The 24,132-nt window shown below is 53.5% G+C and overlaps 1 protein-coding gene across 1 annotated transcript in view; it reads left to right on the forward strand.

Moving 5' to 3' along the window:
- Window positions 1-24,132, forward strand: part of LOC141928546 (uncharacterized) — a 41,396-nt gene that overhangs the window by 2,284 nt on the left and 14,980 nt on the right. The window contains exon 4 of the mRNA XM_074836940.1: window positions 13,654-13,723. Within this exon, the coding sequence (XP_074693041.1) occupies window positions 13,654-13,723 (70 nt within the window). The remainder of the gene's footprint in view (window positions 1-13,653; window positions 13,724-24,132) is intronic.

The raw sequence follows: 24,132 nt of genomic DNA on the forward strand, positions 1-24,132 counted from the left end.
CCTCGCCCCGCCGAGCGAGGAGGGTCCGGGACCGTCCCCGCCTGGGTCCCGGCCCCCGACGGCCGGAGGGAAAAAAGAGCAGCCGGGGGCTGGGACGTCGCTGCTTTGCCTTTTCAGCGCCGGGGTTTGCTCAGGGGCGGCTTTTAATTGCTAAACAAAGCGACGCGTTCCCTTCACGCCCGTCGGAAGCTGCCGCTTCTGTGCGAAGCCGGCGAAGCCCCGACTGTGGGAGAAAAAGGAAAAAAAAAACCCAAAAACCAAACAAGAAAAAAAAAAAAAAAGAATTAAGGGAAGATGCATCTCGAGGCGGCGAGGCGCGGGGGGTTACTCCAGGTTGGCTAAAAATAACTTCTCCTAATTAAAGAAAAGTGACGTCAGACGTGCAGGACGTAGAAGAGGGGAAGGCAGCGGACTCGTTACAGGGCGATCACGTTAAATAATTCAGGGGCGGCCCGGTGACCGGGCGGGCGCGGGGCAGCGCGGCGCTCCCGAGGTGAGGCCGGCGGGGCCGCCCGCCCCGCCCAGCGCCGGGGTCACCCGTGGAGGGAGCTGGCAGCGGGGACCGTGCCACCCGCGGGTGGGTGCGGAAGGTCCGCGGGCGCGCCGGGGCCGGCGGGCGGTGCAGCACCATGGCCAGAGCCGCGCCGGCACGGCCGCCCCTCCCCGTCCCGTCGGGCCGCCCGCAGCCGCGGGTCGTTTTCTCTCGTGGGTGCGTGCAGAGGAAGGACGGTCCCACAGTCCCCGCGTCCCCCGTGGGCGGCCCAGGTGAGGCAGGATGCGGGCAGCCCCCGCCGATTCCTCCCCGGGCTGCTCGCTGGTGCTTTGCGCTGTGCCAAGGAGCCATTTTGTACGTATCCTGCTAAAATTGCGCCCCCAAAAAATTAACCAAGCCCCCACAAAAAAATAAAATAACAGCAAAAAAAAATCCTAAAAAAAAAACCCGCCTAAAACCCCCCAAAATACCTCAAGCTCAAGGTGCAATTTTCTCCCAGGTGCTGGGGCTCTGCCGGCATGGAGCGGGTCGAGGCGAGGGCTCCGAGCAGAGCAAGGCATTGCCGAAAAGGAGCAAGAAAAAAATACTAGTATTATATATATTTCTGCCCAGAAAATCGCCCGGCAGAGAGAGGGAACCCCGGTCCCCAACCCCGAGCAGCCCGGCCAGGTGCGGTGCTTCACCCGCAGCATCCTCGCCCGAGCGTCGCGGCGGCCCGGGGGCTCGGCTCGGCTCGGCTCGGCGGGCGGGAGAGCTCGCAGGGCGGCAGCCGGGCAGAGCTGCGGCTCGGCGGGGCTCGCTCTGCCCGTCCGGGCCTCTTCGCCGTCGCCGCAGGGACGGCGCGGCCGGAGCGGGGCCGCATCGCCGCCGGAACGGCCCCGCGGCCGGGGGAAGCTGCCGGGGCGGTGCCCCACGCTGCTTCTCGCCGCCGGGGCCCCGCGGTGAGTAACGTGGCCTCTCCCCGTGGGGGGAAACTGAGGCCAAGCCGTGGGCCAGGCGAACCCCCCGCCCCGTGTCCCCGTGGCCGCTCGGCATCTCCGTCCCCGCACCCCCGGGCTGCTCCTCGGAGGCGGCGGGGCGGGCGGGCGCCTTCCCCCCGCCCCGCCGGGGAGCACACCGGCAGAGATCACCCTAACGGCGACAGCGATAAATTAGGAGAAATTCCAGGGCCAGAAAATTAAGGAGATCCGATTGGTGGCTTTTTTTTTTTTTTTTTCCTCCCTCTCTCCGGGGCAGATTAAAATAACCCCCCGCCAAGCCCCCTCCGGAGAGGCTCCGGGCCGCAGAGAAGGCAGCGAGGGTCTGGGGACGGAGCAAAGATTTCTCCCCACCTTCCCCAGCCCCGTCGGGGAGGCCGGGGCACCCCCGGGCCCGTTTCTCGTTAGGCAGGAGGCAGAAGGGAGCCGGCGGTTACCGGGAGCCGGGCAGGGCGGCCGGGCTCGCCTGGGCGCCGGGAGCAGCGGGGCTGGCAGCGCCGAACCTTTAGCTTTTAGCCTAATTGACTCGTCGATTTTATATATTTCATTTTTATTTTTTTTAATTTTTTTTATTTTTTAAGGGGATGGCGGGGAGGGGGGAGGCGAGGAGACGAAGAAATAAATAACGCGAGCGGAGGTGGCCGGGAGCCGGGGCCGGCGGGACCGGCAGGCTGCGCTCAGCCGCGGCTGCTCCCGCCGCGATCGCTTCGTTTCGCGGATCCCTCCTTTTGCAGCAGGTCACATTTTAGCCTCGCCTGGATTTAAAAGAAGGCGATGTTTAGAAGCGGCGAGGGATTCCAATTTTTATTTTATGTTATTTTATTTTTTAATGCGGTGTAGGTCAGATAAGCAACCCAGATAATCATATTTACCTCCTGGCATTTTATTATTATTATTATTGTTGTTGTTGTTATTATTTGTACGTGCCGGATTCGCCGCTACACACATATCGCGTTAAGAACCTGTGCGGGAAATAACAGAATCTGGAAGGGAAATAATGGAAATAAGGGGGCAGAGAGGACCGGGATCGCGGGTGCGTCCCCAGCTCCCGGGTGCGTCTTGGGACGGGCTGGCCCCGCGTCTGGCCGCGGGGGAAGGGGCCCTTCGGGCTGCCCCCGGGGGCAGAGGTGGGGAGGAGAAGGTGTGAGAGCGATGCGCTGGATGGGGGGGCATGGCGTGGGGGGGACCGGGGAACGGCAGAAGGAAAGGGGTCAGGAGAAGGGAAGGAAAGGGAACAGACGGGGGAAAAGGAAAGGCCGGGGAAAGGGAGAGCGGAAAGGGAAGAGAGGAAGAGGAGAGGGAAAGGGAAGAAAGCGAGGGGAAGAGGAGAGGGGAATGGGAGAGAGGGGAGTGCCGGGGGTAGGGAGAGGGAAGTTAGTTGCAGGCGGGACCCCCGCGCCGGGCCGGGCAGGGGTGCTGCCCCCCTCTCGCCCCCCCTCGCTGCCGGCCCAGCGGAGCTGCCGCGGGGGCACGGCGGGGCGGGAGGCGGCGGGGGGGGTTAGAGCGACCCGCGGCGCAGCCCCTCCAGCACAGGCCGGTAGGCGAGGCGCGGCGAGTGGAGGGAGGCCGGTCCCGGGGCGCCGCGGGGAGCGGGGGGGGGAAGGGTCCGGTGCCGCCCGGTGCCGCCCGGTGCCGGTCCGCCCCGTCCCGCCCCGCCCGGCCCGACCCGCCGCTCTCTGCCGGCCGGGCCGGGGCTGGAAAGCGCGGGAAAGGGGGCGCTGATTTAAATGCGGGCTCGGGGATTGGCTGTGCGCGGCGTGACGTCACTTCCCAAAGGGGGCGATTACCATGCGATGGGAGTAGAAGTTGGGCAGCGGGGCGGGAGCGCGAGAGCCGCTCGCCCGGGCCGGTACCGCGGCGGGCTGGGCACGGCCCGGCTCCCCGCAGCCCCGCACGGCTCCCTGCAGCCCGGCCCGGCTCGGTATGGCTCGGGGCGGCTCGGTTCGGCTCTCCGCAGCCCGCCCCGAGCCCCCGCGGCAGCCCCGCAGCCGGCGGTGCCGCCCGCCTGCCGTGCGTCCGTGGCTCAGCCTCGGCTCGCCCTTTCCGTCTCGTATTTATCTTTTTCTCTATTTCTTTTTTTTTTTTTTTTTTTTATATGTTTGTTTGTGGTTCCCGGTGGCAGCTCCCGGCCGCCCTGCCCCGGCCGTGCCCGCACCCTGGAGCAGACGAACGGACGGACGGACGGAGGATGGGCGGCATCCCCGACGGAGGGATGTTTCTGTCTTTGGTTATCTAGCTGTATGAGTGTTGTGGAGCCATCATAAAGCTAGATAACCGAAAGTAGAAATGACTTCCAGACCTGCTCGCCCGGGGGAAGCGGCCACACCAGGACCGGCGGCGCCGAGGCGACCCGACCCGCCGCCCTCGGGGCTCCAGGTAAGGGCTGCGGCTCCGCGCCCTCCCCGTCGGGCCGCTCCGGGCAGCGGCAGCCCGGGGCTCGGCGGCAGCAGGCGGGAGGGCCGGGGACAGGGAGGCGAGCCCTGCGCGAATGCTTTCATTGCCAGAGAAATCCAGGGTTTAACACTCGGTTAAACGCACCTCGAAATCCACTCCTGGGCTGCAGGGTGTCGCGGCTCTGGGAGGATGGAGGGGGCGAGCGCCCTCCCGAAATAGATTCCCCCCCCGCCACGTCCCAGCCTGTGGGTCAGACCTCGAAAAACCCCGGCTTTTGGATGTTTCCCCTTTTCTCGTCTCTCCCTTCCTCTCTCTTTATTTTTTTCGGCTTTGGGTTTGATCCTGGCCTCCCTTTGGAAGGTCAAGTTGGTGATAATGTGATCACTTTTCCTGTGCCGTGGCTGTTGCTTTTGTCTGGGATAGGGGAGGGGGGGGTCTCCGGGGAGGGGGATGCCCAAGGAAGGGGTCCTGCTGCTGGGTGCACCCCTCCGGCGTGCGGCCGCCCGGCCCTGGCGCTTCTTTGGGAGCCGAGCGGTTGGCAAGGCACAAAGCCTCCCTCACCTCTGCTGCGAAGCCCGAGAAGTTGAAACATAATATGTATGACAATGTCTGGCAAATAATAAAAAAAAAAAAAAAAAAGAAAGAAAGAAAAAAAAAAAAAAAGCAATTGGCAAATCTGCATTCCGTTCCCATGGCGACACAAAGCACCGCGCTCTCAGCCGAGCCTCCCCGGCACGTTTTCCCAGCTGGCGTGGGGCGAGCGCCCCTGGCCGGGGCCGGGGTCCCCCGGGCCCCCCCGGCACCCTGGGGCAGGGCGTGGGGCACCTCCACCAGCCCCTCGCCTGGCGCTGGCCGTTGGCATCCCGCAGGGCTGATGCCCGCGCTGCCGCCAACCCACGCGGGCCGTGACAGCTCCGGGGAGGCTGAAGAGAAAAAGCTTCCCGTGGCTGGGGTTGCGAGTGGGCTGTTTGCCGGCTCTCTGCCCCCCGGGAGATGCTGCGGGAGATGGGGAAGGGAGGGAAAGATGCTGCCGCAATCCCACCGCTCGGTGGGATGGAGCGTGGGCACCCTGCCCCATCCTTTACCCTGCAGCCGGGCATCCCTCGCCGAGGGGAGAGGGTAGCACCGTGGGGGTGAGCAGCCCGCACCCACCGGTGTGCGGGGGCGGTGAGAGGAGGGAGCCCCACGCACCTCGGAGGCAGGTTTCCACCTTCCCTTGCACGGGGTAATGGCGTCAGACGCCACGTAGGCCCGCAAAGCTAAATATGCCTGTGCACCCTTCCAGGGCCAGCAAAGCACCGCCATAACCACAGTAAGGAAAAAGGATCTCAGCCTGAATTTGGCTATACCGGGAGAAAGAAAAGTTCTGAGGAGCTGTTGTTATTGTATATTCTAATGAGAAGTCATTGGAGAAATTAAAAAGGGCAGAGAAAGACGAAGACGCCAGCACTAATTCCGCAGGAAGCCTCCCAGGGAAAAGGCTGTGTGAGTGTGAACGCTGAAAAGCATGAAGGCCTGGAATTAGACTATCATTTAGAAAGCGTTACTAATCCGAAGTTACAGCAGTAATTCCATGATTTGCTGGGTCCCACACGCAGCGCCAGAATTAAAGATACGGATTTTCTAGAAATGTAACTCAACTGTGGCACCGAGTCTCGGCAAGATCCGAATGAATCATTCATTCCAAAGGCAGCGAAAGACGTGTCATTAAGAACCAACCTCCTTCTCTCCAGCCCATCTGGAATATGTATGCTCGATGCAATCCCAGAAATTGTGGAAGAGATCGGAGGTGGGGAGGAGGGAATGTAGTCCTTTCCCTCCTTTATTATGTTGGTTATTTTTAAGAAATAATTTTCCAATTATTTCCACAATATTGTGAGTGGCACTCAATTCTTCTCCTATTTATTTTTTTTCCCCTTCTGTACGCTAGCATCGAGTCAGGTGCAAATGGTTTCAGTGGAGATGCTTTAAAACTAGACTGAACAAAGCAGGAGGGAACTGAGCAAGGTGGTTGATGAATGCATTTATTCCGGAGTAATGATTTGATGGGGGATGGAGGAAAGAAACATTCAAATTCCTAATGAATATAATTCAGGAGGAATCATTCGACCAGCGTGTTAGAGAAAATCTGTTTGGTGGGAGTGTTTCTGCACTGGCAGAACCCAGGAGGTATTTCTGTCCCTGGCTTTTGTAATTGCAAAAGGTGAAAATATAAAAAGAGGATCCGAGGGAAAAAAATATATACACACATATAATAAATGTCTTTGTGTGTGTGTATATAAATACATATATATATATATAATTTTATGAAATAAAATGGAAGTGTGGAAATCTGTGTCTCCATGTGAACTCTTACAAAGGATCGATGTAAGCTTTTTCACCTTGCTATTCGATCAGCTGGTCAGAAACCACCCTTGACTCCTAAATTTTTTGTCCCCAAAATTGCCTGTTCTGAGCTGATTTTTCAGGGTTTTTTTCAGGCCGTGGGCTTGGTTCACTTATCCTAGAGTGGTTCCTCCCAAAGGGGATTGAGACAGAGTCTGAGCAATTTGGCCTTTAGTTTCTGGAAGAGAGAAACTGCGGTTGAATTTTCACTGGCGCTTAAATTCTTCATTTTTGCCCCCGTTGTTGGCATGAACCTGAGGGTGTTTGGGGGAGGTGTGGAGGCAGCCCCCCCTCAATTAACGAGGGAGGTGGCAGTGAGTGATGGGGGACGGTGGTACGAGCAGCCCCAGCTCATGCGCGCTTGGGTGGGGGCGAGGAGGTGGATAAAGCCCCTGGTAAATCCCTGCTTGTGAAATACCCACTGCATTTAGAGAGTCCCTGGCAGCCCACCGTCAGGTCTCTGCTTTCTGTCTTTTTTTTTTTTTTTTAAGTGCCGTGGTGAAAGGAGGGTCCCCAAGGGTCTGTTTTTGGGCCAGGGGTGGATTTTGGTTACACATGGGTCCCTTTGTAGCTTAGCCCTTTGCCCTGTCTGCGTGGCTGTCGGCTTCAGATGGATCTTTTCCCCCACGCGGCCCAAACCCAGAAGGGAAGGCGTCTTTTTTTGGTTGTGCTGGAAGGAGAACCCAGGTCCTGGCATTCCTGACCCTCACTGGTGGCTTTCTCTTCTCGGTGGGACTCTCCTGGAGGAGTGATAGGATGCAGCGTAGGCCAGATGTGGGTGAGGTTTCTGGAGCTGGGCCGTGATGTCTTTGTTCTTCAGGCAGAGCTGGGGATGGGCAGAGGGAGCCAGAAATGGAAGAATCGGTGTGTGCCGTTGGGGGATAAATGGGAAATATCATTTATGGGTTTCACCCCAGGGAAATGATGCCCTGGGACATTGTGTGCTCCAACTCATTATTTCCCATCTTTTCCTAAAACTTGGCCAATGTGCAGCAGGTTTGTCTCGAGGCATGAGGTGGGTTTGTACCAGATACCCAGCAAAGCCAAACCTGCCCAGTCTCGGGTGTAGGTGGAGAAGGGGCTGTTCGGTCCCTGCTGTTTGAAGGAGCTGCCCTGGGAGCTGGGCTGTGTGAGCCCTCCCGCTCGGTTATGGATGAAATCCCATCAATGGGCATTTTTGCGGAATCGCCTGGCAATGGCGGGTTCGACGCTTGAGGCCGAGCTCGGCCATTTCTTTTGTCTCTCTCGGCTCCCACCCCCTCCCCGCACCCTTGACGCAGGCAGACGGTGCCTCCCTTTACCTGCTGCTCTCCCTGGCTTTGTCCGTGCTGCCGGAGAAGGGGCAGAGCTCAGGGGCTTGGAGAGTCCATCCTGCCTGGGGTTGTGGATGGGTGTTGCTCATGCACTGGGGAGGGGTGCGTGGCTGCGTGCTGGAAACACGCTTTCTCACGTCTCGGTGGAGGGAAGGTGCTAATTTGGTATCTGAGCAGGTGATGGGAGTTTCTCCCAGCTGCAAGTGCTGAGGTGCTGGTGCCTGGCACGTGGCGGTGCATACACACCGTTCGTGGTGTGGGTACCGCGTGTCACCCCTGCCACCGGTGCTGCCGCATCGCGGCCCCTCTGTCACCCTGAACCTCTGGAAGGCCTCGGGGACTGTGAGCGTAAGATGGCCGCGTGGCCCGCGCTGGCTTCCCCGCCACGTGATGCCGGGAGTCACCCTTTCCCAGTCGGGCATTTTGGTGGTTTGTGCCCATGAGCCCAGTCACCTCAGGAAGGCGTTTGCCAAGAGCCCAGCTGGAAAAGTATCATCTCAGGCTGCTTGCCCTCTGTCCATCCGTCCCTCTGGGTGCACGTGCTCAGGACCAGAGCTTGCGCCGGTATGAGGCTGAGCCATCACGCTGCCCACGGCTGGGCTTCTGGCATCCGCAAAGAGTTGGGACGGGGCTCCGGCTTTCACGTTTTCAGGTGCCGTCTAATATTTATTCAGGGGCTCAGGTTTGGATAGGAGCGTTTGCCTTGAAGGCTCAGGAGTGGGGGTACAAAAAAGAAATTGGGGGGGAGGAAAAGAACACAATCTCCGGCAGTTAGCTGTCTCTTGGAAACTCAGCTTGCTGTTCCTATAGAGGCTTTCTCTTTTCCTTCACCCTGGTCTGGCCTTAAGTACCACTTTAAGTGGGCTTTGCTCATTCACATCCAGGCTCCTTAGAGCAATTGAGCCCGCGGGGGTTTGAAAAGAAGGGACAGTCCTTCAATGGCAGGACCTTGGGCCAGGCTAATTGGTTTTGGTTCAAGGGGATACTGGATTTGTGAAAAGCCCAAAGACATCTTTCCCACGCCAAATCCCGGCTCTTCAGAGGGGGAAGTGAGGGGTGCCGGGTGGGGAAGGGAGCTGAAAGAAAGATGGTTTAGTTGAGGAACCTTCATAACGACCCGGACGCCCACCAGCCTCGGCAGGGATGGGTGCAGCAGGGGGCTGCGCCCACAGTGGCACGGCAGCAGGGGGACGGGGACCCTCCTTCTCGGGGCAGGCGGACGGCGGTGGCTGGCTCCCGGTGGCACGCTGGCAGTGGTGGCCTGGTTTCATTAAAACACAGCTTTTTCTGTGCATACCAGACTCCTGTGGAGATGCCGGGAGCGAAGGAAGGATGGGACTTGGGTCCCGAAACCAAATAGCTTCTGTGTGCTTGCATGTGCAGCCGTGGGGGGAATTTGCCGAGGTCTCTTGTATCTCATTTTGATTTAGGAATTTATTTATTTTTAAACATTGACTCTCTCTGGCACTGTTCCAGCAGTCCCACGACCTTTACTCTCCCCAATCCATAAAAATCACTTAATTATTGGGCCGAAAATCAAGGCTTGGAAACAAAGCCAGCTTATGGGACCATCATTTCTTGATATATTTCCTGAGAGGACATATTTCTGGGCACCTTCAGAGGAGAGCAAGCAGCTTGTTGGATATGAGATATCAAGGCATTATTTATTGAGGAAGTCTTCACACTCCCTCATCTGTTATAATTAACTGATGACATTTTTTCGTAGGTTCAAAATATGGTGAAAAAGTATAATTAGCACAAAGCCGAGGCACTGCATTAAAATGTCTCCTATAGTTAATGTAAGATAGTCGTGCTATTTATTATAGGAGGAGCTGGCTCTGACCTCTGTGTTGCCTAACACTTTTTATTGTAAAGATTCTTGAACTTTTTTTTTCTTTTTGAGCACCTCTGACACTCCCATTGTTTGCTGCGGGCCCTTGAAATTCGGCTGGGGGAAGCTCTTTGGCTCGAGAAATGCCTATTCTTTGTCCCTTAAATTCCTTTCAGGTTTAGCTGAATTATAAATTGTTCGGAATCATGATTTCACTTCGGTTGCCTCTTGGGGGAAAAAAAAAAAAAATAAAATTTATTGTTTCCCTGGAATAACAATAACAGACCACGAGCAGGGTGAAGCCCTGGACTCCCACCACTGTATTACAGAGCTCTGGACCAGCCAGGGAAGGTGGGAGGACAGTTACGGCCAACTCCTCGATCCCCTTCCACCTCTAGCTCATATTCTTCCAGCACGGCCGCATCTCCTAGGAGAAAACTCCTCTGGGTCCTGGCGCCAGGAGAAAAAAAGTGTAGGGGGGTGGGGGTGCGTTGTCCTGGGCACTGCCAGCCCCAGTGGTCCCCCTTCCCCGCCAGCCCCGGGAGAGCAGCCTTCTGCCGCTGCCAGATAACATTAGTCCTGTATTTCACAGTGGCAGAAATCTGTGCCGAGGCTTGGGGCTTGAAATCGCTCTGCCCGCACAGGACGAAGGCAGGGATGGATGCGGGGTGGAGGGAGGGGAATTTGTTACACTTGCCTACAATTGTTTTTCTTTTTGCTTATATAAACAATCTATTATTTATTAGCTATAAATAATGCATTTTTCTGTATGTTTAGAATGCACGTGATTTCTGTATATTAAAAATGTACATGGTTGAAGGCACCAAAGCAAGCGCTGGCAATTCGGGGGGTACCTGATTTCAGTTTGACCATGAGACGTTAATTCAGCCTCTCCCCTCCCGTGCCCTTACGAGACTGTAATGACACAGTCACAACCTATTTTTATCTTGCTCCCTCTTTCCCTGGCCAGGGTGGCTGCATGACGAGGTGGAATTAAGGTTGCACAGACAGCCATAAATTGGACACTTCCTAACTTTGTAGTGCTTGACCACGCAATCTAAACAAGGGCTCTTCAGGGCAGTATTTCTGCATGTGGCATTAACTGCATTGGTCGGGGACAGCAAATACAGGGGTAGAGAAGCCGTAGAGCAGAAAAGACCTATCGGACTATTGAAAGCACTCGTTTGAATAGATGGGGGAGTCAACAGAGCCTACACTTGATCTGAGCTAAATGGCCAAGAAGATGTCTCCAAGCTGAGAGGGGGAAGCCTTTGTTCCTTCAGCCCCAGCCTTGATGTTTTCTTTGCCTTTGGTTTTGCCTCGTTCACTCCTGGGGAGGTTTGGGCTCCTGCTCTTGAGGAACCTTCGGCTTGTGTAGTGAATTTGTGTGCTTGTGAAAGCGAGGGTGTCCCTAGGAATGTGCACGCTCCTGTCATTGCACCAGCAGACTTGTGCTACCAGCTCGCAGATACTTGCTGATTGGCGTCCTTGCCTTGCCTTGCCTTGCACACTCCCTCTTTCCAGTGTCGCTAACAGGAGCCATTGCACATGTTGGAGGGAAAGGAGAGGCCTTTGTGTATTACACAGGAGATCTAATCTCTTTTTTTAACTGCTGGAAGAATTACTTCGGAGGTGATTACATGCAATGCAGATTTATCTTTGCTTGAAATGGCTTTTTTTAATTTTCTTTTTTCTTTGTTTACTGGGGGGGTTTCTCCATTCTGGCTTTCAAGAAGACATTTGGCTGTCTGTTTTCTAGCAGAGTGGTTGAGCAAATTTGTCTGGGGAAGTAAGCAGTCTTTGGTTTTACTTTCCTGGGTGTAATGCAGTCATGGCCCCTTGCACATACCTTGTGCTCATACCAGAGCATTTTCCCTTCACCAGCAGTGTATTTGCCCTGGGTTATAATTATTTGACCTCGGGTTTTTGCCTTGTGGACTCCTGGCGCCTGATACCTGCCTGGGACTGTTCCTGCATTGGCACAGGTATCTAAGTGTCCTACATTTGGCTTTCCACCATGTGGGCATGGGCTTGTGTTTCATGAGCATCTTTTTCATAACTGTCCCCCTCTCTCCTGCATCTCAGTTCAGCAAAGGGCCTGTCTGTCTGGATGCAGGCAATAAACATCTGTTCTCACCCTGACTTCTGTTAATGAGATAGAGACAGGTAAGCATCACACATACCAACTTTCCTGCTCTCAGCAACATCAAGGAAACGGTGACAAGCTATTAATGGAAAGTGATGGTCTGGGTGCTAATTAGTGCTTCCTTTTCAACTTTTACCTACATGCCTGCCGAGATGCCCATCCCAGCCTCTTCTCTCTCCTTGCATCCCTTTGTTTCTAGTGCGTTCCTTGTTCACCGCACACATCCCATATCGAAGAGGCTTCTCTCTTTAGTTTTTCCCTACTAATCGCTTTCTACATCTCCTCGTTGTCTTTTTGTGCCCTTTTCCCCTGGGTAAATGCTACCTGCACCCTCATTCTCCTGTGGTTCTTCCCAGCAAAGAATAAGCACAATACTATAGTGGGATCTGAAAGCTTGGGGGTGGGGCACGTGAAGTCAGTCAGGAGTTTCTCGTCTTCATCACTGGGTAGCAATATTCGCTTGTGGCACCGGTGCACGGGGTCAAATTACCCCGGGGACGTGAGGTCAGAGATCTGTCCCCTCTTCCCGCAGGTAATGCTGTAGGGAGGCTCCCAGCAGCTCACAGGTCTTGGTCATGGAGCAATTAGTATTTAAAGCAGATCCTCTGGTGATGCCCAGAGACCAAGTAGGATGGGCCTCTGCAGTGTGAGCCTGCAGGAGATGACAGGTCCTGCCCCAGAGAGCTTGCGATCTAAACCCTAAATGATTTTGCTGTCCACCAGACCCTGTTAATGGCTGGTTTTTGAGATCCACCCCAATTTATGCTGCTGCAGCAACATGATGCCTGGCCTCAGCTTGGTGCCCAATCTCTCCCATTTCTCTTTCTCCTGGTCCCTGGGCTCTGCCCCTTCCCCAAGGACCCTAATTGTTTCCTCCTCACTTTTTTTGCACGGGCTGTGGGTTTCTTGCTGCCAGGCTTGTGTCCCAAGGAGCTGCCTAATCTGCCCCTGTCATTCCCAGTCACAGGCTACGCACACACCGTAGCTTTATGGGGAATGCTTGCAGGGCAGTGGGAAGAGGCAGCCATGGTTTGCACATTAGCTAATTAATTTTCATGACTGAACGATGCTGCCTGGTCTCTTGTTTATACTCCTCGCCGCTCCCCTTCTCCCCCCTCCTCGCTGACACACACACAAGACGACACATCTCGTACGAACGTCAGCATCCTTCCGCAGCCTTGAGACGCGAGCGGTTATTCTGTTGGCTTGTCAAACGCGGGTTTCCCTGCTTCATGGTACACAGGGGCCCCCTGTTTCACATTTGCTGATTCTTATTAGACCCAGCGCGCCAGGGCCCTGTCTCTCCCCGCAAAGCAACACGCCGCATCCCATCCATAAATCCAGCCCTGGAACAAAGCCTCCTCTACCCTGCCCCATATTTCTACCCAGCCTGCCCGCTTTCCCCTCTCTCTCTCTCTCCCCCTCTCCTGTGCTGAAGGTTTCCTAGTGCCAGGGAGATATGATAATTCTTGTGAAGAGAGCATGAAATGCCTCTGCTCTTTGTGTCTGTTTAATTCAATGAGAATCCTAGCCCCAGATGTCATGAATGGTGGGCTTTGTGCTGGCCCTTCCTAAGCCCTAACCGCCAGCCCTGCTCTCTGTCTTTCTTGTTTCCCACCACTGGATACTGATTAACAAACTAAATTATTTTTCCTCCCTAATGATGTTTTCCCACTTTGCCCACCAGGCTGGAAGAAGCCACGGGGAGGAAAGAGTTTGTGCAAAGGATGAGATAGCCAGGGAGAAAATTAAAGAGACAGTGTTGCTCTCTGGGCTCTGGCAACGCAGGTCCGCTCAGCTTTATTTCCTTATTAGAGAACAGGGCTGTGTCTGGCTGTATTTTATGGGGCTGGGTGTGTTTTACAGGGCCGGGTGTATTTTACAGGGCCAGGTGTATTTCAGCTGAGGGGACGGGCTTGAAAGCATCCACACAAGGTATGCTCTGAAGCATGCCAAGGTCCGTAACTCACTTGCAATTGTGTGTGCTAGTTTTCACGGTCCCAAATTTAAGGTCTCTTTTCCAGCCGTGAGTGACATGCAGTAATTACTTGACATCCGTCCATGCATATGGGAGCCTCTTTCTAATTGAGACAAATTCTCTTTTCCTTAATCAGACATGACTGCGAGTTCGTGGAGTGGGATGCCTTGGGATGGGCTGGGACGTCTCCACCTGAGCAAGGAGAGGTGAGTCCCTGGGAGCCTTGCTGAAGGATTGAGTCCAGCTTGTGCGTGGGAGACCAGCCCTTTTACCTGCTCCCTCCCTCCTTCCTTCCCTCCGCCAAATTTCCCAGACAGGCTTTTGAAACGGGGCCAGTTGTTAGCTGCTGCTAGAGAAGGCCAGCAGTGATAATCCAGGGAGCCTGGATAGAGCTGAAGGCAGGTGGCCAAGGCAGGTCCATGCAAAGCCACCTGCTTCCCGAAGCCCAGCAGTGCCTCCTTGCTGGGCACCAACGAAGCTGTGGCCGGCAAACACCCTCCTGGAGCAGAGAAAGAGGATGGGTGTCAACCTTGCGAGTAGAAAAGGCAGTAGGGAGGGAAAGAGCCTTTCAACAAAAACCCAGGGGGTCTGAATTGTGCAGTCAGGAGTCACTGAGAGGGGGGTTGGTTTGGTTTTTTTTTTTGTTTTTTAAAATCCAGAGGAGCCCGCGGACAGGTGGTATGGGCTCCTCTCAGCTGGGACATGGGCAGGGGCAGGTCTGACTGTCAGGGCACGACAGGGCACAGGGTGTGCTTGGGGAGACTCTACGGTGGTGTGGGGCTCAGCCCTGTATTTATCAGACATAGTGAGAGCTCCGGTCGGAGAGGGCCAGAGTCTTGCCTTTCCCTGTGCAGAGCAGGGGGGCTTGTGCAGGCTCAGCTTGTAGAGCGGCTGCTCCCCTCGGAGCCATGCTGATGCTGCAGTACCCAGCCATGGTTCCCCTTTTCCTCAGCTTAGACTAGAAGAGGGAATAAACAGAGAAAAGACTGTTGCTTGTCTGCACCCACCGAGCCCCTGCAAGCACACCCACTGCATCCAGCAAAGTACCGCCTCGTGTACGGCCTTTGCTTCCCACTGCAGTCACATCTGACCCTTATTACTTCTGCAAGGTAGAACAAGGCAGGAAAAATGGCTGTGCAGCGAGTTTCTTCATGCGCCAGGATTTATTAAGAACAATAGGGGAAATCAATCCATCTATGTAGAATACATCGCAGGCTGCAATGGGATAAAGCATTTATTCCGCTCTTGAAGGGTAGAGCTATAACTCATGGGAGGCAAAACCCTTAGTGCTCTAGAGTCCCTTCCCTTCATGTGTGCAAAGAAATGCTTTAGCCCATGGCAACCTACCAGCTATTGAATTTGTGTGGAGAATCTGCCATCCTTCCCCTCCGCCGGCCTCTTTTTGGAAGGCGAGTCACTCATTAAAACACACCTCTGGAAAAATGAAGGGGCTGTCTGTTCGAAGGCATCTCTGCATCTCGGTTTTACTTGAAACAGAAAGAGAATAGAAATGTCTCAGTGATGTAAAAGCAACACCCCACCCCCCCCCCGCCCCAATTTTGAACGGACAGATCGTGCTTAAGCCAACGCAGAATTTGCTGCAACTTTCTGATGATGCCCAAGGACCAGGCGTTGCAATTACAGTAGAGAGGGACTGGTTGGGATGTCATGACAAGGCGAGATGCTGTGCAGGGAGATCTGTGTTCTGCGGCTGAGTATCTCCAATGCTGACTAGATATATGTGTGTGTATATATATAAGTACTACCCTGTGCCCATCTTTCTACTCATGGTAGAAGGCGTGCAGTGCAAAGACAGGAGCAGTAGTTAGTAGGGGCAAAAGGTGATGGGGATTTGTTATAATCTTTCTGGGTGTGAGAGAGTGTAAAGGTGAGGGGTGCATTAGTAGTGAAATGGTATTTTCACTAAGCCTATTTTCACTGGGTCTAATCTATGTTGTGGGAAGAAGATCTCCTCAACAGGGCAGACCCAGCAAGGCTGGTGAGGTGTTTGGAGGGGGTCTGGAGAGCTGAGGACCAAGGGCGGGGGGAGGCATAGCAATTGAGCGGACACGTCAGACAACCTTCCTCAGCAGAGATGACTTGGTAGGTAGCGTGCTGTTGGGCAGATGGGGTTAATTCTTACACCCAAATCAAAAGGCGACTGAGGGGGGAATGTTTTATTAATGAAAGCAGCCCTTTGTGAGTATTCCTCCCGAGGCACGTTCCCTCCACCCGCTGCCTTCCCCCCTGGCTACTGTCTGGCCCCACATCTTGCTCGGTACCTGCTCAGCTGCCACTCACCCACTGATAGGTTTCATCAAGAAATGTCTCCATATGTCTGAATCCTGGACCTGGACGAGTGGGACGGGAGGAGGAGGAGGAGGAGGAGGGATGGGTCCTTGGCTGTGTTGGAGAGAGGGTTGCGCCACAGGCAGGCAGAACTCAGGCTGTCACAAGTTGCATGTCAGCCCACTGATTGCTGCAATGGTGCTGCGAGGGTCACTTCTTGCTGGTACTAAAGAGTGAGAGAAACCACGGTTTGCAGAGCTCAAGGCAAAATGCAGGTCTAAAGCAGGCACCTCAGTGGGCTGGGGATGAAGGGGCCAGCTGGGGATTGGGTTGGGAAGGTTGGGAGTGCCTTACCTGCCATCCAGCCCCCTTCCCATCCCGCTGCCTCACTGCCTGCCAAGGAATGGGCTCAAGAGATGAGAAGCATATTTCTGTGCACCAGAAAGCAGCCTCTCCTGGTCTTTCTTACCCTGCTGTCTTCCCCTGCCTGTGTCCTCGGGGGGCCCTGGGCAGCTTGTGCCAAAAGACGGGCCTGTGGGAGTGGCAAGGGCTGTGCATGGAGATTATTTCTGTCGCTTTGTTAAAAATAAAACAAAAGCTGATTTATGACAATTGATTTAGAAGAAGGAGGAAGCAGAGCTCAATTCCCAGAGCGCCTTTTAGCAGGGCTCTGCATGCGCGTGCGTGTGTCGTACGTGTGTCAGAACAGAGCACCCAAGGAAGGCCAGGTCGGGAAACCTCACATGGAAGCGGGGAAAAGACCCCGGTGCATGGCTGCTTCCCTGAGGGAACCCCCGCAGGGCTAATGTTTGATCTGAAGCTCAGTTGTACTCCTCTGAAACCTTGGGATGTCAGGAGCTCGAAGGGAGCCTGGGATGGAAGAGGATGCTATTTGCATTTTCCTATGAATGCATCTATTTGTATAAATATGGTGTCTCTGTGCATGCGCACACTCCCTATGCATGCATTTGCTTGAAGAGCAACACGCTGTCCCCGTGGTATCCTCTGCTCAGAGGCCAGAACTGGTTAGTCTGAAATTCAGACTCTTCCTGGAGGAGCCGTAACTCCCCTCCCCGCTTCAAATCTAGGGATGGCTATGGACATAGGAGTCCCGAGATGTTTCACTGTGTGATAGCGGAGTTTCATTGTGGAGGATGAAGGCTCCCCCTCTCAAATTTGCACAGACATCAAAAGAGTCTGGAAGGTTCAAACAGATCACAACGTAATCAAAATGCCAAGCCACCGTCTGCTTCTGCCTTTGGGTTGACAAGCAGGATTAGCACCCAAGGGAAGCAGGGTGTAATAGTGTTTCACGGGCACTGTGAACAGCCGAGAAGTGTGTGGAGTACAGAAAGGTTAGCCGAAGGGCAGGTCTAGCTACAGACGTATGGTTGAGGGGTGAATTTTAAAGCAAGGAGCTATATGTGTACAACCTCCGTGGATATTTACTTTCACAGAAGGCAGGACTCTCCTATATACCAGTTATGTCATGCTGGAAGGAGTTTAAGCTAAACTGGAGAACGCCAGTTTAAGAGTGGAGATGTGCACCAGCGTGGTGAGGAGCAGTAGCAGTTGACCTATAGTGCTGTCATTATAATGGTGTGGTTTTCCATGTAGACAACCCCGGAGCGGAGCAGCTAGCCTGCCATCCCTTATGTTTCACTGTCTAACCGAGATGTATAACACGGCCTTGTCTGCGTGCGGTTGCAATCACCCTCATGCTCTGGTTCTCTGCAGAGAACTGGAGCAGATGCCGAATTTTCAATGTGCATCGTGTGCCTATTGCACCGTATGAAGTAGCCCCATTGTGGCTAAAGACACATGAAATGCTTCCCAAATACTGCTTTAATGTCAGTAATTGCTGTAACTGTCCTGAGGACAGCCTGAGACCAAGGATGAGGGTTCCTTGGTTGGTATTTGGTATTGCTCATTTGGAGAGCTGAACAACACTGATGTTTCCACTGTAAAGCTCCTGTGGAGTGGGAAATGCAGGTGGAGCTTTGTCCATGTTGTCTGTATAACTGTGCCTTTTCCTTTTATAACCGACCTTGTTTTAAATTTGTGTTAAGATTTAGGAGGCTCACATCTTCTTTACTGATATCGCTGCAGTTTTGGTTTGGGATTTATTTTGTTTTGACCAGGAGAAAGGCAGAATTTGCCCATAACTCACTCTCTGATGTCCGGGCAGGCAATGTTTTCCCTTGTAGCTCTCGGACCACTGACCTGTATTGCTGTACCTATTCAGGCTGTGTCTTCCAGGGCCGGCCCAGTGCCCGGCAGCTTACGATGCTCACTGGGACACATTTAGGCAGGCAGCTGTGCCCCAAAAGCAGCTGCCCGCATGGGGCTAACCCTGCATTTGCTCATGCAGCACTCGCATCTGAGGGGAAAGCCATGGCAAGGGCACAGCTGCTTCCATGACCACGGGCAGGCCCTAGGCAATGTGTGCTGCCTGGTGAAGGAGAAGCGTATGATGATTCTTCCAGTCAGCAGCGCTGTGGAAGTGCTGTGCGCTGAGTGCCTTGGCACCGCGAGCAGGGCCCGGGCTAAGATGGCCGCTCGCCAGGCCTTGGGAGCGCACTCCGGCCCACCATGGCAACTCCCTTGCTCTGAGGACCCCCCTTTCCCTGTGGGCCCACGGAACGGCTGCCGCTGCTCCCAGTCGCCGGGTGCCAGCCACCTCAGGCCAGGCGGAGGGGAGCCCGCTGGGGCAGGCTGGTCGCGGGCCTGAGGCAGCGTGGGCCCCGGCGGCCATTTTGCGGGAAGCGAGCGCCGCCTGTAAGATGGCCGCATGGGCATGAGGTGGGGTGCAGCGCTGCCTCGTCCTCGCCACGCTGCCTCCCTCATGCCGTCCCCTCCTTATCTTGCTAATTACCGATGAAGGCAGAACAATAACGGGAGCTGGCATGCCCCAGTTCTTTCTCTGCCACCTCCTTCCTCGGGCGGAAAATCTGCGCACACACCTCCCCCCCCCCCACCCGCCAGCCCCTCTGTGATATTAATTGAATTAACATACTTCCTAATTTGCCCTGTGTTTTCCCCACGCCAGCTCCCATCCGTCTCGTCATGGCTTCTCCAACTGGTGGGGAAGGAACGAGCGTGTTCGTCCCCTCTGCTCGTTTGGTTGTATGCGAAAAATCCTTAATGACATCTAAAAGGGGTGGTGGGACAATAGCCCACGCGGGGTTTGGCAGGAGACATGCGATATTTACCCCGCCAGACCATCCTCGCTGCCGCTTTGCCGGGGGATTACGACGGCCGCCGTCCCTGCGTTCCTCCATTTATTTATTTTGCCAGTGGCGGGGGGGACGCGTTGGCACGCGGCTGCTTTGTGCGCCTTGCTTCACCTATGAAAAGGACACATTAAGGTGTTTCCATAAACCCCCGGATGACAAAGAAAGCGCCTTTCTCTTCGGATCGTAGGCAACAATGACAGAAGCCTTTAAAACCATGATTTTTTTTTTTTTCCCCACCAACGATTGCAGAAGGCTTCCCCTAAAAGGAACTTAAATACATATCATTAAATCTAAAGCGCTGAGCTCCGCTTCTGCTAACTATGCCATGCTTTTTGTTTCTGATAGTATTTGTCCGTTGCAGAGAGCAAGCCAGGGATGCGGAGCCTCCCCCGCCCTCCTCCCTTTGTTTAAGTGACAAAATGTTTCTATGTTCTTGTTTAGAAAATAAACCTTTGTGGGGTTTTCAGCTTTTATTTTCATATTTTTCATTTATTGTGGTATGAAATCCAAACTCTCCTTCTTCCCAGATCTTGGGAATCCATGTTCCTCATGATCAATTTTCCCTCCTTTATGTAAAAACACAACGTTTTTTTATAGTATTACTCTGAAAACGCAGCAGTAATATTTTGAATTTGAGTATTTGGAGCTTCAGGATATTGCAATTTTTTTTTATAAGCGATGAATGAAAAGCAATGATTTAAGTGTGTAATGCACAATACACATGCCATGCATTGTAAATACATTTCAGGGGCATAAAATCCAACACAGAGAGCCGGTGTTCCACGAAAGCTGGGAGTCCAAAAATAACTGTAAAAATGAATTGTCTGTCGGGACGAATCTCAGATCCCAGCCAATGTTTGCAGGGTTACAATATACAACTGGGTTACTTATTGGCATAAATATTTTAAAATGCCAATGATAAACTGAAAAAGAGGTGAAGGAGATATTTGACTGATTACTGGATGCCATGGATTCCCCGCATTTAATTTCATACTTACATGCTATTTACTTATCCCATGTTTATGGGTATGCGCTTTAGCTTCATATAAATCTCTCCTGTCTGTCTGTCTCGCTGCGTTCTTTTCTCTTCTGCCATCCCATCTGCTTCTCATGGTCCTTCTCCTGAAACCACATCACAGGATCTGATGGGAATAATGGGAATCCGCCTCTGGTCTCTATCATAAACATGCCAACGTGGGCTATTGTGTCAGGAGCCGGCGGTCACCAGATGGTGCTTGGTTGCCCAGGGTCTGTGTTGCTGGGTTTGATCTCGATAAACCAACAGCTCCTTTAGCATTGTGTTTTCCCCCAAGATCTACCTACCCTGGCTGAGGAAGGTGTAAGGACCTTGGGTAATGTACCCCAAGGGACAAAATGCTTCTGGGTGCATTGGGCACTTTACAGCCTCAGCCATGCAGCTATGAGCTGCCCTTGCAGAGCTGGGGTTTGTTAATCCCTGTGCTCAGCTGTGTTCACCCCGACTGCGTTCCTGGGTAGGAAAATTAGCACATTACTTTGTGTAGGACTGAATGCGGTCTTCATGTGGAAAGCAATCCATGTCAATTTGAGCAGACATCTCCTTGCTACCTTTACGTACTGGGCTTGGGAAGACAGGACAGAGATATCTCTGTGTCTGTGGGTACAGACAAAATCAAGTTATCTCCTCTTGCCTGGGCTCCCAGACAGCTCTCAAGTATCTGCAGAAGGACTGGCTTGTGCAGATACTGTTGAGAGATGGAGGTGGTTACAGAGAGCGACTGAGGTATGGGGCTCTCCACGTGAAAAAATGTCCTACAGCCAGAAGAGAACCAGGGACAAATCCTGCTCTTCATTTGGTGCCTGTATGTCCTCAGGAGGTCCTGGACATTGTTGTGCATGTGAGCTGCAGAGGGGGGATTAATACAGAAATAAAGATTGAAAATAAAAACACTGAGAGTGATGGCTCTTCCTGAATGCAGACAGATGGAGAGAGCCTGGCATAATTACATTTAGCAAAGGGCTGCCATGAATGAAACCAATTAAAGGAGAAGCAATGCTTGTATGAGAGAGCGAGTGAGCAAGGAAGACAACCACTGCTCTGCTCTGGGTCTTCTCGGGCATCCACCTTCCATGGAGGGTGAGTCATGTACAGTCCCCAAGTAACGGGTGAGCTTGTGCATGCACCTGCCTCCTGGCTTATGGAGACTTTGCTTATCTGCCAGGGCAAAAAAAGAAGGAAATGGGAAACATCGGGCGCCGTCAGGACCAGCGCAGAGCTGGCTTGCAGCCAGCCCCAGCCTCGCCGTCTCCATTGTCTCATGGCTTTAATGCGTGCCTAGAAATCCAGTATTTAGGATTCAGGTTACCATTGTAAAGCAGAAAGGTCGTGCTCAGTGCTGCTTGGCGTGGATTCCTCCGGCAGCTCTTTTGCCTGCGTGCCCCATGTTGGGGCGGTGTTGGCAGAAGGCCTGGGGCCAGGAGGCTGCGAGGAGCACAGCTTTGCTGCCTCTGGCATGGCGTGCACCTTGCAAGTGATGCTGCTGGCTTTGTGATTTAGGGAGCGCAGCAAGAGGCAGAGGGACGTGTCCAGGATGCCACGCAAAGGAGAGGGTACCAGGCCACGTTTGCATATACTGGGCAGCCACGGCTGAGCTTGGCAGAAAATCTAACAAGGCAGGAGCAATGTGTCTCTTCCTCTGGATCTCATTTGGACAAATTTGGTGGGAACTTCACAAATAGCTGCTGCTGGTGATCAAGGCTAGGAGAGGCTTTTGGGGCTGTTCCTCCTGATTTAATTTGTAGTCCTAGAAATGGCGGTTTTCCAGCTTTTCTCCCTTCTTCTACTATCCTGCTCTCAAGGGTAGGCACATTTTGGGTAGAAGAGCAGCTGGCAAGGCTGGACCAGAATGATTCACAGGGGTTTTAGTGCAAAGCTTGGGATTTAAGGTGTCTGTTGCAAACCCCCAGCAATGGTAATCAAGGGCTGTTTGAAAGTCTCAGTTCTCACTTAAAAGTAATAAAATGATGCTAACAAGAAATGTATTTAGAGACATTATAATTGCAGGGAAAACTCTGGAAACAAGTCAAAGGCCTTGTAGGGCTTAGGCATTACCGGTCTGAGAAAAATCCCTCCAAACACTTTGGGTTTTTTTGGAGTCAGGCTTAGCAATTTGGGGCATCCAGACTCCTGGTATTCAAAGCTCAAGAGTGACAGTCTCAGATGTTGTGTAACACTGAACAGGGAGTGAAAGAGAGCCTGACAACTCAAAGTATCCTGGATTACATTGTGTTGGATGATGGCTGGCTTGGGTCCCGTTTAAACCACTAGACGTACTGATGATGCTCAGGAGGGGGACCAGTGTCTCAGGGGAATGTGCTTCTTCAGTCCATTTGTGATAATTTCATAGGCATAGCCCTGGCCCCAGTGGCCACTTGCCTGAATGTGCTGTAACCAGTGTAAGTTTTAATATATCTCATGCAGAAGTGTACTGGAGCTCTCCACAATGAAGGGCAAACTGCATGCATGAATCTGCATTTGTACAAGCATTTAAAGCAGTTGTGGCCCTGCACTGTCCCCAGGCTGGGCTTCCTGATGGCATGGCACTCAGGAGCAAAGTAGAAATAGAGAGGGCTCATGAGTAGGTGCTAGGCTGGGACCCATCAGACTCATTTTTCTTGCAATCAGGTGGATGGGTGATGTGGCAGAGCAAGCTGAGAGCTTGGGGAGGAAACAAATGGTTCATGTAGATAAGCGCTGGCTGGGGAGCCCATTAGGGGACTGTTTCCTTGCAAAGGGAAAATCTTCCCTGCAGCTCGTTGCATTTCTGTAGGCTCTGACTGACTTCTGCCTCCTTTCATCCCCAAATGTCAGAGGTTAAAGGAGTTCCTGCTATTGCTGCAAAAGCTTGAGGATGTGGTAGGAAGTGGCTGGTCTTTGCTACCTCATCGACAGCATGCAACATGGCTGAGTGCTGAGAAACAAAGGCTCAGGTTTCTGCACTGTCTTCATCCTTCTTTTCTTCCTAGCCCCTGGAAGAAGCCATCCTGCTGATACCACGGGATGTTTCCATAGATGCCTCTGTGGGTGCGTGGATGTGGAGGGGACTGTCTTGCTGTGTGCAGTGGGATGAGGATGGTGATGATGTGTCTCATTCCAGCCTTGGATCATGCATGCTGGGGGAGGCATGACTGGAGAAACAGGGATACATCCGCTCTGCTTGGGCTCTTCCCAGCTGCGGCTGTCTCGAAGCCCTGCAGAATGCTCTTGTGCCTCTTCTGGGGAAGAGCTGCCTGCGTTGACCCATTTGGACATGGCGCATGCAGAGCTGGCCACAGATGCCTGCTCCAAGCAAGGCCTTGCCTGCTCCACGCTGCAAAGGCGAGGTCAGCCTGGGATTGCTGGCACCAGTGCTCAGCAGGGCCAGCACACTTGGCTGTGGGGCTGGGAGCCGCGTGAACTCTGCTAAGGAGGGATTCTCTGCATCCTGGGGAATTTTTACACCTGTGTCCTCTGATCAGACCCACTCAGTAAGTGTCACGCCGGCAGGCAGAGGGACACTGGGGTGTTCGAACTGTGTGCTGTGCTCCTGAGGGACTTGCTTTATGGCTATGCAGAGTTAGTCTGTGTTTTCTAGGCCACCTTTGAAAATGGCTGAAAATTTGCTTTTCGTAGCCTAAAAACTGAGCTCTCTGTTTGGCTCCTTAAGTGACAGGCAGAGACTAGAGATCTCCTGTGACCTGAGAGCCCAACCAAACTGTGAATGGCTCAGTGAGGGTGGAAATGGGTTTTGCAGTTTGTTTTGAACACAGTCAAGTTTGCTTTTGTTGTTCCTCCAGTTTGGGCATGAGTGCCGCGTTGGTATCATCTTCCGTCAGCATCCCAGTGTCTCACTGCTGCCTGAAGTTGCCAGGGCAGCAGCATGTCCTTTGGCAGGGCTGTCTGGTTTTGGAAGGGCTGAGGTGGTGGCCATCAGGACTGGCACCTCTTTAGCATTGTCCCTTTGTGGCTGTGCTTGAAAAGGGTGGGTGGGCATGAAGCCACCGAGCCCCAGGAGAAGGGACGTCTTTGGTGACGGCCACTCATTTTGCCACACAGCCCTGAGGAGCAGGAG

This window comes from Strix aluco, chromosome 12, assembly GCF_031877795.1.
Source record: "Strix aluco isolate bStrAlu1 chromosome 12, bStrAlu1.hap1, whole genome shotgun sequence".
Taxonomy (NCBI): Eukaryota; Metazoa; Chordata; class Aves; order Strigiformes; family Strigidae; genus Strix; species Strix aluco.